The 18787-nt window shown below is 35.7% G+C and overlaps 2 protein-coding genes across 2 annotated transcripts; both read left to right on the top strand.

Annotated features, from left to right (window-relative positions):
* The first annotated feature begins 4959 nt into the window (after nt 1-4959).
* LOC131629158 (uncharacterized) lies at nt 4960-5925 on the top strand. The gene has a single exon (XM_058899953.1). It carries the CDS (start codon nt 4960-4962, stop codon nt 5923-5925), a length of 966 nt encoding a protein of 321 aa, XP_058755936.1.
* Nucleotides 5926-10122: 4197 nt separating this feature from the next.
* On the top strand, nt 10123-11088 carry LOC131629157 (uncharacterized). Its single transcript, XM_058899952.1, has one exon. It carries the CDS (start codon nt 10123-10125, stop codon nt 11086-11088), a length of 966 nt encoding a protein of 321 aa, XP_058755935.1.
* The last annotated feature ends 7699 nt before the right edge of the window (nt 11089-18787 follow it).

The raw sequence follows: 18787 nt of genomic DNA, 5'->3' as shown, positions 1-18787 counted from the left end.
CTGTAATAACCATATGGACCACATTGTTGCCAACCAAACAACTTCCCATTTCCCCTCCTTAATCTTCTTACCCTTACAAAGCAAATACCAATCTAAAAAATTTACTAGGCAATCCTCCTCAAAACCAACTGGTTTACCAATCTAAAGAGCAATATCATTCCAAATTAACTTCACCACTTTACAATTTAAGAAGGCATAATTCCTACACTCAAACTCTATATCATAAAAAAAAGACTTTAAATAGTTTAAAAAGAAAGAAATACCTCTAATCTTTAAAAGGTCTTTAGTAGGTAGTCTATTCATAAAAAATCTCCAAGAATAGGCTTTAATTTTGAAAGGAACCTCCATCTTCCAAAGCTTGTCCTCCACCTCCAACTAGCATAAAAAAGATAACAAGAAGCTACCGAAAAAACACCGGTTCCACACGCCATCTCACTTTGTCAAAATCTTCCAAACCAATGTCAACATTCACAAATTTCAAACGAAGAGATGAAATAGAATTATGGAGATCCGGATTCAAAACCAAAATCTCCCCAACACCACATACAACTACTCCACCCTCTCATTCTACCAAGCAACACCTTTTTAAAACAAGATAACAAAAAAAAATCCAGAAATTCCTCCCTTAAAATAAAATCCCCCAACCACTTAACTTCCCAAAAAGGAGTATTATAACATTTACCAATATCAAACTTACAATAATCTACCATAGATTCTTTAAAAGAAAAAGAACCTATTTTTATAATATCCTACCACCACACGGATTTAGATAATGAGTCTTTCTCCTTAAAGTCTCCGCAAAACACCCTCATGGAAATCGCCATAACGGGCTCTTAACACCTCGTACCAAATATAATAGTAAAATTTGTGAGAATAAAGCCATTGAATTGAATTAGCCCATATGTTTTAAACAGAGTCGCCACGGCGCTTTATTGTTTCCAATGGAAATGGGAGAAAGAGCGAATAAAACCACATAATTTTTTAAAATCAAAACTAATAAAATTATCATAGATTTGGGTACGGGGGGTTTGTTATGCAAGGCGAAGGTTTTAAGCACCTCTCACATCTATGGTACTCCGTAGGAACCTCTTTGAAAATATTATTATTATTATTATTATTATTATTATATATATATATATATATATATATATATTATTAAAATGCATTTGTGTTTTTGTTTAAATAGAGTGGGAGGATGAGAAAAGAAGGTTTTAAAAGTGAGCTCGATAAGACATCACATCTTAGGCCTACATACCCCTTTAACAATAGAGAAGTCAAAGCTATTGTAGTTCCTCTTAAAAGGAAAATAAAAAATCCAAGTGGCCAAAATCTTTTTGGGTGTTGAGTTTTAAAAATACTCAATGGGTTTTTAAAATGTTAAGCTTTAGTAGTACTTAACAAGTTTAATAAAAGGAACCAAATTTTAACAATACAAGGCCAAATGGTCTAAGAGCAGTTTCACCGGGAATAATGCACCTCTTAGTACCAAGGTTTGAAAAGGATTGGTTGAACTTTAAAAACACAAAACCAAGGGTTGATTTTAAAAAGGGTTGAGCTTTAACAATACAAAACTATTTAAAAAACAAGTGGGGTGCAAAGCTTTAATAATACTAACCACACAAATAAAAGAGATTCTGGAAAAGAGATTGAGTACTGTGACAATTTTAGTCAATACCATTCCCATTTCCTTTGGATATTTCAACAACAACCTAAGAAATCAATCATGGATACCTCAAGTGCAAGTGTGATAATATGTATCACAAAGTAAACAAGTGAGTATAACAAAGAGATCAATGTGTAAACTCAAAAGATAACGGGTAAAAGGATGTTTGTACCTTGGAATTATTTCATGTATGAATGAATATGATGCTAACATGACTTCCTAATACCTGTTTTGAACTTGAAGATCGCGGTTAGGAGAAAGATTTGTTAGAGGTAGTAAAGTGTGAGGATGCCTTTTCCTTTTGTTGTTCATCTTGCCCTAGGTTGGTTTTTTTAAATTACTCCACGGCTTTGACTTTCTCCATGTCTTTAACCTTTTTCAATTCTTCGCACCTTTAACCTCTTGAATTTCTCCACGCCTTTAAACTTTTTAAATTCTCCACCCCTTTAACCTTTTGAATTGTTCACCCTATGGATTTGATATCTATTGCCCAAATATTTAGTTTTGCGGAAAAAGATGCCTCTGATCTCCAAGCCATGAAGGAAGTATCTCGAGAGATAACCTTGTCATACAAATGCGATACATATGCTTCGACGTGTAGATTGAAGGGTATGCCCTTGATCTCCAAGATATGGAGGGCTACCCATTGTGTTCTATCCATTTGGTTTAAATTTCTCCCATGTTTGACATGAACCTGATTGTTATTGCTTCAATATGTAACCCAAGTCGATTAAACCTTAGGATGAATGCCCCTAGTAAATAGGATCTTTAATTGTATGCCCTTGTAATCCTTGAAATTTTTCCCCTGTTTAGGAGAACCCTCTCGACGTGGTTCCCCCATTCAAGAGTCTTTATTAGAAATGATTGCCTCTGATTAAACCAATTTCGAGATTTCCTTGATGCTAAGTGTGTATTCGTGGATGATGTCGTGCCCTTTGAGAAGTAACTCCAATGCGATGCGCATGCAAGTTTTGAAATCGAAGTCCTTTATGAATTTGATGATTAGAAATGAATGTTTGAAGAAACGTAGTGGTTAGGAACATTTTCAACAACCCTAGGAGTCAGTATAACAAAATCCTGCGTAATATGCTTTCGTAGTTAAGATTGCCTCAATTAGGACTTTTGAAGGTTGTAACTTTTCCTGGTTCATGGTTTAAGAAACAAAGGATATAAGGCTCAAAAATTTATTTAACCCATGTAACACCCATCTAAACCCCGCGGCAATTTTAAAAATTAATCAGAGTAAAAACATATGCACAAGGGTGCCACAATTATTTAAAGTAAATAAATCAACTAAGGTCAAAGTCATGCTTCATTAGGAAACGGTTCACCAAAACATAAATCATGTTTATCACAGCGGAATACTAAACATCATCAAATACAACCAAATGGAATCATAATTCAACATCAAATAAAATGGATAGTTTCATAAAAAACTTCTATAACTATCGTTCCCCAATGTTACAGATCAGAGCATGACCGACACGACCCAACATAAACGGATAAACTCTATGAGTCATCCTCACCAAGAACTAATGCCGCTACTCCTCAATCTGAAAATGACAACATGTAAGGGTGAGTCTGATAAGTGCTTGATTCATGCTAAAATGACTTATAATAACATAGCACTTATCTTGCTTATTTGACATATTTCTCACATAAAAACCCTCAACTATTGAATAAAGTATCATTGTGCAAAATTACTTGGTTTAGTTTGCATTTGTGCAGGTTATAGTATTAAAGCAAAAACCAGAAAACAGGGCTTTCGCTGCAGCGAACTATATTTCGCTGTAGCGAACTCCAGGCACTCAAAGGCAAAAGTCCAGAAAACAGAGCATTCGCTGCAGCGAAAGGTAGCGAATGGTAGCGAAGGCGCGATTCGCTGCAGCGAACCATATTTCGCTGTAGCGAACGAAGTCAGAAGAAAACTTTCCAAATTTGCTAGCAGCGAGCAGAAGCGAAGTACATTCGCTGCAGCGAACCATATTTCGCTGTAGCGAACTTTGGCGGTTTCTAGAAGATTTGAATTCCTTAAAGCTGAAGAAAACATTCGCTGCAGCGAAATATCATTCGCGTAGCGAACTCTGGCGGTTAGAACAAAGACTTAACAATGAAGCAAGGCATTCGCTGCAGCGAAACTCCTTTTGCATAGCGAACTCAGGCAGCCAGAACTGCTATAAAAGGAGAAGAACTCATTTCAGAAACCATTCATTCACTTTTATCTTGTATTATTGATATAATAGAAGTAGGAATAGAGGTTTTTAGGTAGAGAGAGGTGGATACACATCAAGAGTCGGGAAATCTTCGTTGATGTCATTCCAACTCGAATCTTCCATTGTTCATCAAGCTACCATGAGTAGCTAAATCCCTCTCTTGTTGGGATTGGTCGTAGTTCACCTAAACAGTATGTATTTTCTTTGATCATGGCATTATATATAATTTATGTTTGAATCATTATCGTTGTTATCTTTGTTTTACCGTTTATTTCATGGATTGAATTGATATTGACAAATACAATTCTAATCTTGATCCAAGATAACATCTATTAAACTCTAAATGCTAGACATAGATTTAGGTTTAATATTCACTTTAAGTATTGAATCTTAATGCTACCGTATCGTTTAATAGGCTGAGAGATCGTCGATTAAACTATAAGGTAGAAATCTCAACAAACGTTTAGACATGAACTTTGTTGTGAGCAAAACGTGATGATAATGAAACAAGCATATATTGTGTATAATTGATCCAAGATTTGCTTATTGAATCGGTGGATGAAAACCAATTCCCAACAAGTCTATTCTTCTGAAACTTATCTTTCGTTATTTACGCACGTTTACTTTCCGTAACTTTAAACCAAACAAACTCGAAACCTTATGCTTAGAACTATAGAAATTGTTGAACGGTTTTGATATCGCTCCAATCCCTGTGGATACGATAATATAAAATACTTACATTTGAATTGTACTTTCTACAACATCAAATTGGCGCCGTTGCCGGGGATTGGCGTTTAAGATATTAAAACATCGCAATCGTTTCTATACTTTTAAGCTTTGTGCATTTGTTTATATATTGTATATATTTTTCTGTTTGTTGCAACGTTTGCTCAAGTGTTTGGATAGGTGGAAAAATTTTTGTTTATGCTTCGAGGCAAAAGTTCAAAGGAGCAACTTCTTTTTGATCCCGAGATCGAAAGAACAATCCGAAAGAACAAAAGGCAAACGAAGAAACAAAAATCCAAACAGAAAAAGAAAGGAGCATCTACATCAACTTCCTCATCAAATTCATCAAAAGAAACAATGGCTGAAGTTGTTAATGGTCCTTGTGAAAGTAGCCCAAGGCGGTTCGCCCATCTCACCAACAATCCAGCCGCAAGACGAGCTGAGATGAAAACAGGACTGCTGCAAATTATTTATGCTAATCCTTTTGCAGGTTTGGATCATGAAGATCCATACACTCACCTCACCCGATTCTACGAAATAGCTGGTACATTAGGTGCACCAGAAGCTGAAGAGGAAGCCGTTTTCATGAGATTATTCCCGCACTCTTTGATCGGCAAAGAAAAGGATTGGTACCTTGATCAATCAACAGAAACCATGACCAATTGGAATGTGTTAGAGAGAAACTTCCTTAGCAGATTCTTTTCTCACAACCGATTCATGGATGCAAAGACAGCTATTTCCACATTCACCCAATTTTCAAATGAAACTTTGTGTGAAGCCTGGGAACGCTATAAATCCATGCTACGGAAGTGTCCAAACCACGGTTTCGATGACATGTCACAAATCCACATTTTCCGTAATGGATTATTACCTCAACCGAAGCTTTTACTTGATGCAACAGCTGGAGGTTCCTTGATAGCAAAAAGTGCAGCAGAAGCAATTTCAATCATTGATAGGATGGCTCTCACAGATCACCAAGTTCAACACAATCGAGGTACCGTACAAAAGAAGCCTGGAGTTTTAGAATTGGGTACAAATGATGCAATCCTAGCACAAAACAAACTGCTCACTCAAACCGTAGAGGAATTGACAAAACAGCTGTCCAAGCTTCCTCAACAACTCAAAGATGTGCACGGTTCGTCAAACGCATCACAACAAGTAGCTTTTTGTGAACTTTGTACGGGTGATCATCCAACTGGTTTCTGTCCCCCAATCAACGAAGAGGTAAAATATATGGGAAATCAACAACAAAGGCAAGTTTCGTACAATCAAGGTTATCCACACAACAACAACGCAAGCTATGGCCAAAACCGACCGAATTAGTACCAAAGTTACACGCAGCCAGATAAGCTTTCAAAGATCGAGGATACCTTGAATCAATTCATGCAATTGTCCATGGCAAACCAAAAGAACACCGATGCGTTGATTAGAAATCTTGAAACGCAAGTTGGGCAAATTGCGAAGCAACTAAGTGAGCAACAAAGAGGTACGTTTTCTGCCACCACTCAAGTTAATCCCAAGGAAACTTGTAATGCAATCATGACAAAAGGCGATGACATTGTTCAAGACAAAGTTGGGGAGAATTCAAAAGGTATCTTGGTAGATAAAAATCAAGAAAAAAGAAAACGTAAGGAGGAGGACGAAAACAATGCGGATCCTGGAAAAGTTACTTTACCGGTTACCATTGGAAATATCTATTTTGATAACGCTTTGGTTGATCTTGGATCAAGCGTCAATCTTCTTCCATTATCCGCCGTGAGAAAAATTGAAGATCTTCAGTTGAACCCTATGACAATGAAGTTGCAACTTGCTGACAAATCAACCACAAAACCAATCGGCGTAATGAAAGAAGTAATGGTCAAACTGGAGGGCTTTCGATTTTCAACTGATTTTATGGTAATAAGCATGAACAATGATGAAGATAGTCCTCCAATCTTAGGCCGTCCCTTCATAAAAGCAGCCCGAATGATGATTGACGTGGATGAAGGGAAGATGAAAATAAGGCACAAAGATGAAGAAATCAATTTCACATTGTTTCAACACAAAGAGGATTCCAAAGATAAAGCTCCTGATGAAGTAGGCCTGGAAGCATTGAAAGGAATGGATAAGAAAGAAAGGCCAAATAATGGTGGCAAGAACATTTTGACGAATTCATACAAACCACCATAAAGCTTACTCGAAATAGGCGTCGAGCTAATGACGTTAAACAAGCACTTGTTGGGAGGTAACCCAAATTTTCATTGCTTTCATTTCCTTTATGCATAGTTAATAGATTAGTAGGAAGAAAATGGCATGACATAGCAAAGAAAATTCTGCAGAAAACAGAATTATGCAGAGTTCGCTACGCGAAGCCCTGCTTCGCTGCAGCGAATGCAACAAGTTCAGCAAAAACCCTTGCCAATCATGCCATCTTCTTCATTTTGAATTTTTGTGTGTTTTCATTATGAGCTATGGGTGACTTATGACCAATTCATGATACTGGTAATCCTCTAACAATGAATTGAAAGAAGAAGCCTGGAGTAAAGGACCAATTCCACATAAACTAAAGATACAAGAGAAAGGTTATGACTTGAGAGGATAAAAATAGCCAAGGTACATGTTTATAGCTTTCTTAGAATTTAGCATATACATGACATGAGTAGACTGCATAAAACCAGTTCATTCAATCCTATGCCATGACATGTTCTCTTATGAATCATTTAGTTCCAAATCATACAAAGTGAGGTAACCTTCCATTGTTCACTATATGCTAAGGAGACTGACAAATTCTTGTTTTAACTCGTTTGATTCATGCTTAGTCTTGCATTTATGTTGGTAATTGCAAAGACATAGAAGGGATCAAGGCAATTCTTTGAAATTGAGCATAACTACTAAGCCAAATATAGCCTCATTGTCCCTTGTGAGTGAGTGATCTTTTGCACCCCTTTTTGAGCCATATTACAATGAATCTATCATTGATGAACTGAACAAAACATTAAGTAAACAACTTAGTGGATATTGTTCTATATCTTTGAAAATCATAAAAAGTTCATATATGATAGATTCTATTTTTCCTTGAATAAAACCTTGAAACCGTGATATCTTTTGCCAAATCATAATGAGCATTCAAAGAAAATAAGGTGTTGTTCAAGTTGGGGAGAAAAGAGAAAAAGATTTTCTTCAAAAGGAAAGAAAAAGATTTGAGAATCAAAAGAAGAAATAGAAAGTAAGAAAAAAAGAAATGAACAAAAAGAAAGAATGTAAAAAAAAAAAAAGAAAGAAAGAAACAAAGGAAGGTAAGATGAGTAATATGTGTAGAAGAATCACAATTTATGAATGCTCTTCTAAAAATAAAAATCAACAAACTTTTTGTTTCCATTATCCCTAGAAACAACACTTCCTTGGTACCTTAGCCACATTAAAACCATGAAAGACCTTAGTGATCTATGTTCTTGCTTATCAACATATCTTGTTTGGATGAAAGTATGAATTGATCTAGATGTTAGCAAATTTGTCATGTGAGAGATCAACATACCTCATCATTTTCACTTATACAAAAAGTGTGGTAAGTGTGATTCATGATTAACATGTTTAGTGCTTTGGATTGATTGACATGGTTTTTATGTGGAAGACTTGTTTCATGAATATGTCTAAGTACTAAAGGAAGTCATAAAACATTTATCCTTGGATGTTCAAACTTCAAAGAGCCATGTGCCTCCTATACTTCATTGAGAAATTTGGTTAATCATGTGAAGATTGGTTTAGAAACTCTTGCTTTTGTTTTTACTTTGATTGAGGACAAGCAAAGATTCAAGTTGGGGAGAGTTTGATAAGTGCTTGATTCATGCTAAAATGACTTATAATAACATAGCACTTATCTTGCTTATTTGACATATTTCTCACATAAAAACCCTCAACTATTGAATAAAGTATCATTGTGCAAAATTACTTGGTTTAGTTTGCATTTGTGCAGGTTATAGTATTAAAGCAAAAACCAGAAAACAGGGCTTTCGCTGCAGCGAACTATATTTCGCTGTAGCGTACTCCAGGCACTCAAAGGCAAAAGTCCAGAAAACAGAGCATTCGCTGCAGCGAAAGGTAGCGAATGGTAGCGAAGGCCCGATTCGCTGCAGCGAACCATATTTCGCTGTAGCGAACGAAGTCAGAAGCAAACTTTCCAGTTTTGCTAGCAGCGAGCAGAAGCGAAGTACATTCGCTGCAGCGAACCATATTTCGCTGTAGCGAACTTTGGCGGTTTCTAGAAGATTTGAATTCCTTAAAGCTGAAGAAAACATTCGCTGCAGCGAAATATCATTCGCGTAGCGAACTCTGGCGGTCAGAACAAAGACTTAACAATGAAGCAAGGCATTCGCTGCAGCGAAACTCCTTTCGCATAGCGAACTCAGGCGGCCAGAACTGCTATAAAAGGAGAAGAACTCATTTCAGAAATCATTCATTCACTTTTATCTTGTATTACTGATATAATAGAAGTAGGAATAGAGGTTTTTAGGTAGAGAGAGGTGGATACACATCAAGAGTCGGGAAATCTTCGTTGATGTCATTCCAACTCGAATCTTCCATTGTTCATCAAGCTACCATGAGTAGCTAAATCCCTCTCTTGTTGGGATTGGTCGTAGTTCACCGAAACAGTATGTATTTTCTTTGATCATGGCATTATATATAATTTATGTTTGAATCATTATCGTTGTTATCTTTGTTTTACCGTTTATTTCATGGATTGAATTGATATTGACAAATACAATTCTAATCTTGATCCAAGATAACATCTATTAAACTCTAAATGCTAGACATAGATTTAGGTTTAATATTCACTTTAAGTATTGAATCTTAATGCTACCGTATCGTTTAATAGGCTGAGAGATCGTCGATTAAACTATAAGGTAGAAATCTCAACAAACGCTTAGACATGAACTTTGTTGTGAGCAATAGGTGATGATAATGAAACAAGCATATATTGTGTATAATTGATCCAAGATTTGCTTATTGAATCGGTGGATGAAAACCAATTCCCAACAAGTCTATTCTTCTGAAACTTATCTTTCGTTATTTACGCACGTTTACTTTCCGTAACTTTAAACCAAACAAACTCGAAACCTTATGCTTAGAACTATAGAAATTGTTGAACGGTTTTGATATCGCTCCAATCCCTGTGGATACGATAATATAAAATACTTACATTTGAATTGTACTTTCTACAACATCAAATTGGTGCCGTTGCCGGGGATTGGCGTTTAAGATATTAAAACATCGCAATCGTTTCTATACTTTTAAGCTTTGTGCATTTGTTTATATATTGTATATATTTTTCTGTTTGTTGCAACGTTTGCTCAAGTGTTTGGATAGGTGGAAAAATTTCTGTTTATGCTTCGAGGCAAAAGTTCAAAGGAGCAACTTCTTTTTGATCCCGAGATCGAAAGAACAATCCGAAAGAACAAAAGGCAAATGAAGAAACAAAAATCCAAACAGAAAAAGAAAGGAGCATCTACATCAACTTCCTCATCAAATTCATCAAAAGAAACAATGGCTGAAGTTGTTAATGGTCCTTGTGAAAGTAGCCCAAGGCGGTTCGCCCATCTCACCAACAATCCAGCCGCAAGACGAGCTGAGATGAAAACAGGACTGCTGCAAATTATTTATGCTAATCCTTTTGCAGGTTTGGATCATGAAGATCCATACACTCACCTCACCCGATTCTACGAAATAGCTGGTACATTAGGTGCACCAGAAGCTGAAGAGGAAGCCGTTTTCATGAGATTATTCCCGCACTCTTTGATCGGCAAAGCAAAGGATTGGTACCTTGATCAATCAACAGAAACCATGACCAATTGGAATGTGTTAGAGAGAAACTTCCTTAGCAGATTCTTTTCTCACAACCGATTCATGGATGCAAAGACAGCTATTTCCACATTCACCCAATTTTCAAATGAAACTTTGTGTGAAGCCTGGGAACGCTATAAATCCATGCTACGGAAGTGTCCAAACCACGGTTTCGATGACATGTCACAAATCCACATTTTCCGTAATGGATTATTACCTCAACCGAAGCTTTTACTTGATGCAACAGCTGGAGGTTCCTTGATAGCAAAAAGTGCAGCAGAAGCAATTTCAATCATTGATAGGATGGCTCTCACAGATCACCAAGTTCAACACAATCGAGGTACCGTACAAAAGAAGCCTGGAGTTTTAGAATTGGGTACAAATGATGCAATCCTAGCACAAAACAAATTGCTCACTCAAACCGTAGAGGAATTGACAAAACAGCTGTCCAAGCTTCCTCAACAACTCAAAGATGTGCACGGTTCGTCAAACGCATCACAACAAGTAGCTTTTTGTGAACTTTGTACGGGTGATCATCCAACTGGTTTCTGTCCCCCAATCAACGAAGAGGTAAAATATATGGGAAATCAACAACAAAGGCAAGTTCCGTACAATCAAGGTTATCCACACAACAACTACGCAAGCTATGGCCAAAACCGACCGAATTAGTACCAAAGTTACACGCAGCCAGATAAGCTTTCAAAGATCGAGGATACCTTGAATCAATTCATGCAATTATCCATGGCAAAACAAAAGAACACCGATGCGTTGATTAGAAATCTTGAAACGCAAGTTGGGAAAATTGCGAAGCAACTAAGTGAGCAACAAAGAGGTACGTTTTCTGCCACCACTCAAGTTAATCCCAAGGAAACTTGTAATCCAATCATGACGAAAGGCGATGACATTGTTCAATACAAAGTTGGGGAGAATTCAAAAGGTATCTTGGTAGATAAAAATCAAGAAAAAAGAAAACGTAAGGAGGAGGAAGAAAACAATGCGGATCCTGGAAAAGTTACTTTACCGGTTACCATTGGAAATATCTATTTTGATAACGCTTTGGTTGATCTTGGATCAAGCGTCAATCTTCTTCCATTATCCGCCGTGAGAAAAATTGAAGATCTTCAGTTGAACCCTACGACAATGAAGTTGCAACTTGCTGACAAATCAACCACAAAACCAATCGGCGTAATGAAAGAAGTAATGGTCAAACTGGAGGGCTTTCGATTTTCAACTGATTTTATGGTAATAAGCATGAACAATGATGAAGATAGTCCTCCAATCTTAGGCCGTCCCTTCATAAAAGCAGCCCGAATGATGATTGACGTGGATGAAGGGAAGATGAAAATAAGGCACAAAGATGAAGAAATCAATTTCACATTGTTTCAACACAAAGAGGATTCCAAAGATAAAGCTCCTGATGAAGTAGGCCTGGAAGCATTGAAAGGAATGGATAAGAAAGAAAGGCCAAATAATGGTGGCAAGAACATTTTGACGAATTCATACAAACCACCATAAAGCTTACTCGAAATAGGCGTCGAGCTAATGACGTTAAACAAGCACTTGTTGGGAGGTAACCCAAATTTTCATTGCTTTCATTTCCTTTATGCATAGTTAATAGATTAGTAGGAAGAAAATGGCATGACATAGCAAAGAAAATTCTGCAGAAAACAGAATTATGCAGAGTTCGCTACGCGAAGCCCTGCTTCGCTGCAGCGAATGCAACAAGTTCAGCAAAAACCCTTGACAATCATGCCATCTTCTTCATTTTGAATTTTTGTGTGTTTTCATTATGAGCTATGGGTGACTTATGACCAATTCATGATACTGGTAATCCTCTAACAATGAATTGAAAGAAGAAGCATGGAGTAAAGGACCAATTCCACATAAACTAAAGATACAAGAGGAAGGTTATGACTTGAGAGGATAAAAATAGCCAAGGTACATGTTTATAGCTTTCTTAGAATTTAGCATATACATGACATGAGTAGACTGCATAAAACCAGTTCATTCAATCCTATGCCATGACATGTTCTCTTATGAATCATTTAGTTCCAAATCATACAAAGTGAGGTAACCTTCCATTGTTCACTATATGCTAAGGAGACTGACAAATTCTTGTTTTAACTCGTTTGATTCATGCTTAGTCTTGCATTTATGTTGGTAACTGCAAAGACATAGAAGGGATCAAGGCAATTCTTTGAAATTGAGCATAACTACTAAGCCAAATATAGCCTCATTGTCCCTTGTGAGTGAGTGATCTTTTGCACCCCTTTTTGAGCCATATTACAATGAATCTATCATTGATGAACTGAACAAAACATTAAGTAAACAACTTAGTGGATATTGTTCTATATCTTTGAAAATCATAAAAAGTTCATATATGATAGATTCTATTTTTCCTTGAATAAAACCTTGAAACCGTGATATCTTTTGCCAAATCATAATGAGCATTCAAAGAAAATAAGGTGTTGTTCAAGTTGGGGAGAAAAGAGAAAAAGATTTTCTTCAAAAGGAAAGAAAAAGATTTGAGAATCAAAAGAAGAAATAGAAAGTAAGAAAAAAAGAAATGAACAAAAAGAAAGAATGTAAAAAAAAAAAAAAAGAAAGAAAGAAAGAAAGGAAGGTAAGATGAGTAATATGTGTAGAAGAATCACAATTTATGAATGCTCTTCTAAAAAGAAAAATCAACAAACTTTTTGTTTCCATTATCCCTAGAAACAACACTTCCTTGGTACCTTAGCCACATTACAACCATGAAAGACCTTAGTGATCTATGTTCTTGCTTATCAACATATCTTGCTTGGATGAAAGTATGAATTGATCTAGATGTTAGCAAATTTGTCATGTGAGAGATCAACATACCTCATCATTTTCACTTATACAAAAAGTGTGGTAAGTGTGATTCATGATTAACATGTTTAGTGCTTTGGATTGATTGACATGGTTTTTATGTGGAAGACTTGTTTCATGAATATGTCTAAGTACTAAAGAAAGTCATAAAACATTTATCCTTGGATGTTCAAACTTCAAAGAGCCATGTGCCTCCTATACTTCATTGAGAAATTTGGTTAATCATGTGAAGATTGGTTTAGAAACTCTTGCTTTTGTTTTTACTTTGATTGAGGACAAGCAAAGATTCAAGTTGGGGAGAGTTTGATAAGTGCTTGATTCATGCTAAAATGACTTATAATAACATAGCACTTATCTTGCTTATTTGACATATTTCTCACATAAAAACCCTCAACTATTGAATAAAGTATCATTGTGCAAAATTACTTGGTTTAGTTTGCATTTGTGCAGGTTATAGTATTAAAGCAAAAACCAGAAAACAGGGCTTTCGCTGCAGCGAACTATATTTCGCTGTAGCGTACTCCAGGCACTCAAAGGCAAAAGTCCAAAAAACAGAGCATTCGCTGCAGCGAAAGGTAGCGAATGGTAGCGAAGGCCCGATTCGCTGCAGCGAACCATATTTGGCTGTAGCGAACGAAGTCAGAAGCAAACTTTCCAGTTTTGCTAGCAGCGAGCAGAAGCGAAGTACATTCGCTGCAGCGAACCATATTTCGCTGTAGCGAACTTTGGCGGTTTCTAGAAGATTTGAATTCCTTAAAGCTGAAGAAAACATTCGCTGCAGCGAAATATCATTCGCGTAGCGAACTCTGGCGTTCAGAACAAAGACTTAACAATGAAGCAAGGCATTCGCTGCAGCGAAACTCCTTTCGCATAGCGAACTCAGGCGGCCAGAACTGCTATAAAAGGAGAAGAACTCATTTCAGAAATCATTCATTCACTTTTATCTTGTATTACTGATATAATAGAAGTAGGAATAGAGGTTTTTAGGTAGAGAGAGGTGGATACACATCAAGAGTCGGGAAATCTTCGTTGATGTCATTCCAACTCGAATCTTCCATTGTTCATCAAGCTACCATGAGTAGCTAAATCCCTCTCTTATTGGGATTGGTCGTAGTTCACCGAAACAGTATGTATTTTCTTTGATCATGGCATTATATATAATTTATGTTTGAATCATTATCGTTGTTATCTTTGTTTTACCGTTTATTTCATGGATTGAATTGATATTGACAAATACAATTCTAATCTTGATCCAAGATAACATCTATTAAACTCTAAATGCTAGACATAAATTTAGGTTTAATATTCACTTTAAGTATTGAATCTTAATGCTACCGTATCGTTTAATAGGTTGAGAGATCGTCGATTAAACTATAAGGTAGAAATCTCAACAAACGCTTAGACATGAACTTTGTTGTGAGCAATAGGTGATGATAATGAAACAAGCATATATTGTGTATAATTGATCCAAGATTTGCTTATTGAATCGGTGGATGAAAACCAATTCCCAACAAGTCTATTCTTCTGAAACTTATCTTTCGTTATTTACGCACGTTTACTTTCCGTAACTTTAAACCAAACAAACTCGAAACCTTATGCTTAGAACTATAGAAATTGTTGAAAGGTTTTGATATCGCTCCAATCCCTGTGGATACGATAATATAAAATACTTACATTTGAATTGTACTTTCTACAACATCAAATTGGTGCCGTTGCCGGGGATTGGCGTTTAAGATATTAAAACATCGCAATCGTTTCTATACTTTTAAGCTTTGTGCATTTGTTTATATATTGTATACATTTTTCTGTTTGTTGCAACGTTTGCTCAAGTGTTTGGATAGGTGGAAAAATTTCTGTTTATGCTTCGAGGCAAAAGTTCAAAGGAGCAACTTCTTTTTGATCCCGAGATCGAAAGAACAATCCGAAAGAATAAAAGGCAAACGAAGAAACAAAAATCCAAACAGAAAAAGAAAGGAGCATCTACATCAACTTCCTCATCAAATTCATCAAAAGAAACAATGGCTGAAGTTGTTAATGGTCCTTGTGAAAGTAGCCCAAGGCGGTTCGCCCATCTCACCAACAATCCAGCCGCAAGACGAGCTGAGATGAAAACAGGACTGCTGCAAATTATTTATGCTAATCCTTTTGCAGGTTTGGATCATGAAGATCCATACACTCGCCTCACCCGATTCTACGAAATAGCTGGTACATTAGGTGCACCAGAAGCTGAAGAGGAAGCCGTTTTCATGAGATTATTCCCGCACTCTTTGATCGGCAAAGCAAAGGATTGGTACCTTGATCAATCAACAGAAACCATGACCAATTGGAATGTGTTAGAGAGAAACTTCCTTAGCAGATTCTTTTCTCACAACCGATTCATGGATGCAAAGACAGCTATTTCCACATTCACCAATTTGTCGTGTTTCTTATTTTCTTAAACGTACCGTTTATTCGTCGTACTTTTCAATATAGTATGTAATATTTATACTGTCAGTATTAAATGTTGTACTAGTTGTCATAATATTGCTTAATTACTAAGATAATATTTTGTGTATTTTCTGCCAGTCATATATTTCTATTTCTGTGCATTAAATAATTTTCAGGTTATTATCGGTAATTTTGCCCGCATACCGTAAATATCAGTTATTTATTATGTTTCTGTTTTCTAACAAGTCATGTAAATAAATTTTCATGCTTCACACCAAACAAAAACAAAAATAACAACAAAAAAAAAAAAAAAAAGAAAATTAACTTTGACGGTTGATTTTTCACTTTAACTGCTGCTTCAGTACACGAACAGTCGGTTGACAGACAAACTGCAGACAGTACAATTCACAGTGATTTGTACAATCAATCAAATCAATCATTCACAATTCAAATTTCCAAGATTTTTGTGTTAGAAGTCTTCTGAATATCACATGATTAGCAGAAACTCAACACTGCACAAAAATCAGGTACGCTTAACTGCCTCCTATACAAACAGTCCCTAATCAGGGTTTTTCTTGTTTTAACAGGAGCAACAAGTTTTGAGAGCTCAAATGGATTTCATATACATCCATACATCTCAAAGTACCATCATACAAATTTTCAAACTTCAATTCACTCAGACGCACCGTCAGCAGCTCAAACAGTCAACAGACGACCCGTTTGACCAAAAAAGTCAACTGACAGTCAAAAATGAAATTTTTTGTCAAAGTCCATATTTTGTCAAAGGATTCAACATTTGATCATTGGATGATCACAATTCATCAAGGAAAGATCAAAAATCAACAAAACCCTAAGATTCAAAATTAGGGTTTTTGCCTGAAAAGTCAACTCAACTTTGACTGATCATAACTCTCTCATCCTTCATCCAAAAAATGTCAACCAAAGCTCATTTTGAAGGAAATTCAATTATCTTTCAAATGCAATTGATCCCATGGTCATAGCATTCACCATTTGAAAAATATGGCCAAAGACATTACAGGTCATTTTCAAAGTCAACAAAAAGACACTTTTTTCAAATGGACACACAAGGAGAACCAAAAATCATTTTGACATGAGACCAAAGACATTGGTTAGAGGACTCTTTGAGGTTTCCAAAAAGTGCAAGATCTCCTTCATATGACAAAAATTGAAGGATTTACACCTTGTTGAAGTTGGCTAAATTTTGGGAAAATGCATGAAATCAACATTGCTCAAAAATGTTTTTTTTCCAAATGAGTCCAAGTTTTTATGGTCCAAACATCTTTGCCATGTTACTATGGGCCTCCCACGACCAAGACAAAGCCCACATCTTTATTGGCCATTTTTTGCATAATTTTATCTTACTTTAAGATTAAAATTAAAAGGAAAATGCATGGATAATGGTTGCTTGGCCTCCAAGTATGACTCACTTCAAGGAATCTTCATTTTTTCTGCAAGAATTGAAGAGCAAGACAAGAGCATTGAATGGAGTCAAGCTTGGTCAACAATTCAAAGATTTTTAATATTTTAAAAATCAAACTTTCAACAAAGACAACAAAGCTTCTTAGCTTGAGTTCCAAGCAACTTTGGGCTATAAAAGAAGCATCATACTTCAGCAAAAGGGGGACACACGAAATAGGGCAAGAGTATAGCAAGAAATATCACAAAAATTCTCAAAATTTGCATATACTTTGTAATTTTCAAATTCAAATTTCCAATCAATATCAATACCAATAAACACTTCTAATCATCTCCTCAAACATTATAGAGTAAGATTGAGCTCTAAATATAGACATATGAGAGTCGTATAAAGCACTTAAAGCTCTTCATGTACATATGAGTTTTATTTTCGTTTTTGTATATGCAACTAATTTCACTGCAAACTAACCACCCTAACATCCTTATGGGGACCTATATGTGTGATCTGGGCCTTAGCATGAGTGTTCCAACGTGAGGATCAGGCTCCACCATTAAAACGAGTCCATGAGTGTTTAAGCTTCATCTTCTTCGTATCCATAGCTAGGAGCTTCAAACCTTAAAACAAATGACATATTTGGATTCAGGACACTCTAATTAGTGGATCTGGGTCACTTGTTTCTATTGCTAACTCGTATTTTTTGCAGGTTCATAGGTTGTTAAAAAACTGGAATTTTAACGTCCAAATAGGGGAGGTTAAAAACCCCCGCTATTTGAAGCTGAAAACCTCACTTCTGGAGGTTGAAGACGACCACGCGTCCAAGCGTGGTTCGTCTGACTTTTCAGCGCGCCAAGGTGGCCCTTCCCTCAAATCTTATTCGCTGGTCAATCCAGCGTGGGCCCCTGCAAAGACTTTGAATCCCCTTGGATTCAGTGTACACCATCATACCATGCACCTACAAATCTGTGCCCTTGGATCAATCTCAAAGCCAATCCAACGCCTCACACATGCAAGCTCACCATGCTCCTTCATTAATTGCCACACCAGATCAGTATCCTTATATTTTTAATTTTATTTTCTATTTTTATTTTAGTTTCTTTGATAAATTAATTAAAAATAGTTAAAAACTTCCAAAAATTCCACAAAAAATATTTTAAACTTCTAAAATAATATATTATTTTATGAAACAAAAATATTTTATTTTTCTTCAAAATTTCAATATTTTTCATAATTAATTAGTATGTATTTGTATATTTGCTTATTAATTATTTTAATTAGTCAAAAAATCATAAAAAAAATTGTTCTTTGTGTTAAATATTGTTTATATATCATAAACTAATTTTGTACATATTTAGGATAATTTTCTCTTTAAGTTTTAATTATTTGTGTAATTATTTGTATAATTATGTTTTGATTAACTTAAAATATCCAAAAACAAATTTCAAAAATTCCAAAAAAATTAGTTTTGTTCTAAAATCAATTAACAAACATTTTGTACATATTCTTAAACTTATTTGCTAGGTTTAATCATATTTCCGTCTTTTCTTTATTTTAAATTAATTAATAATGCATTAATTATATTTAAAATAAATCACAAAAATACAAAAATATGCCTTTTATTTCTTGCAATTTAAAATTCCTAGATAAATGTATAGG

The sequence above is a fragment of the Vicia villosa genome, unplaced genomic scaffold, assembly GCF_029867415.1.
Source record: "Vicia villosa cultivar HV-30 ecotype Madison, WI unplaced genomic scaffold, Vvil1.0 ctg.000530F_1_1_3, whole genome shotgun sequence".
NCBI classification, from domain to species: domain Eukaryota; kingdom Viridiplantae; phylum Streptophyta; class Magnoliopsida; order Fabales; family Fabaceae; genus Vicia; species Vicia villosa.
The sequence above is the reverse complement of the archived record's forward strand: the minus strand, read 5'-3'. Positions and strand labels throughout refer to the sequence as shown.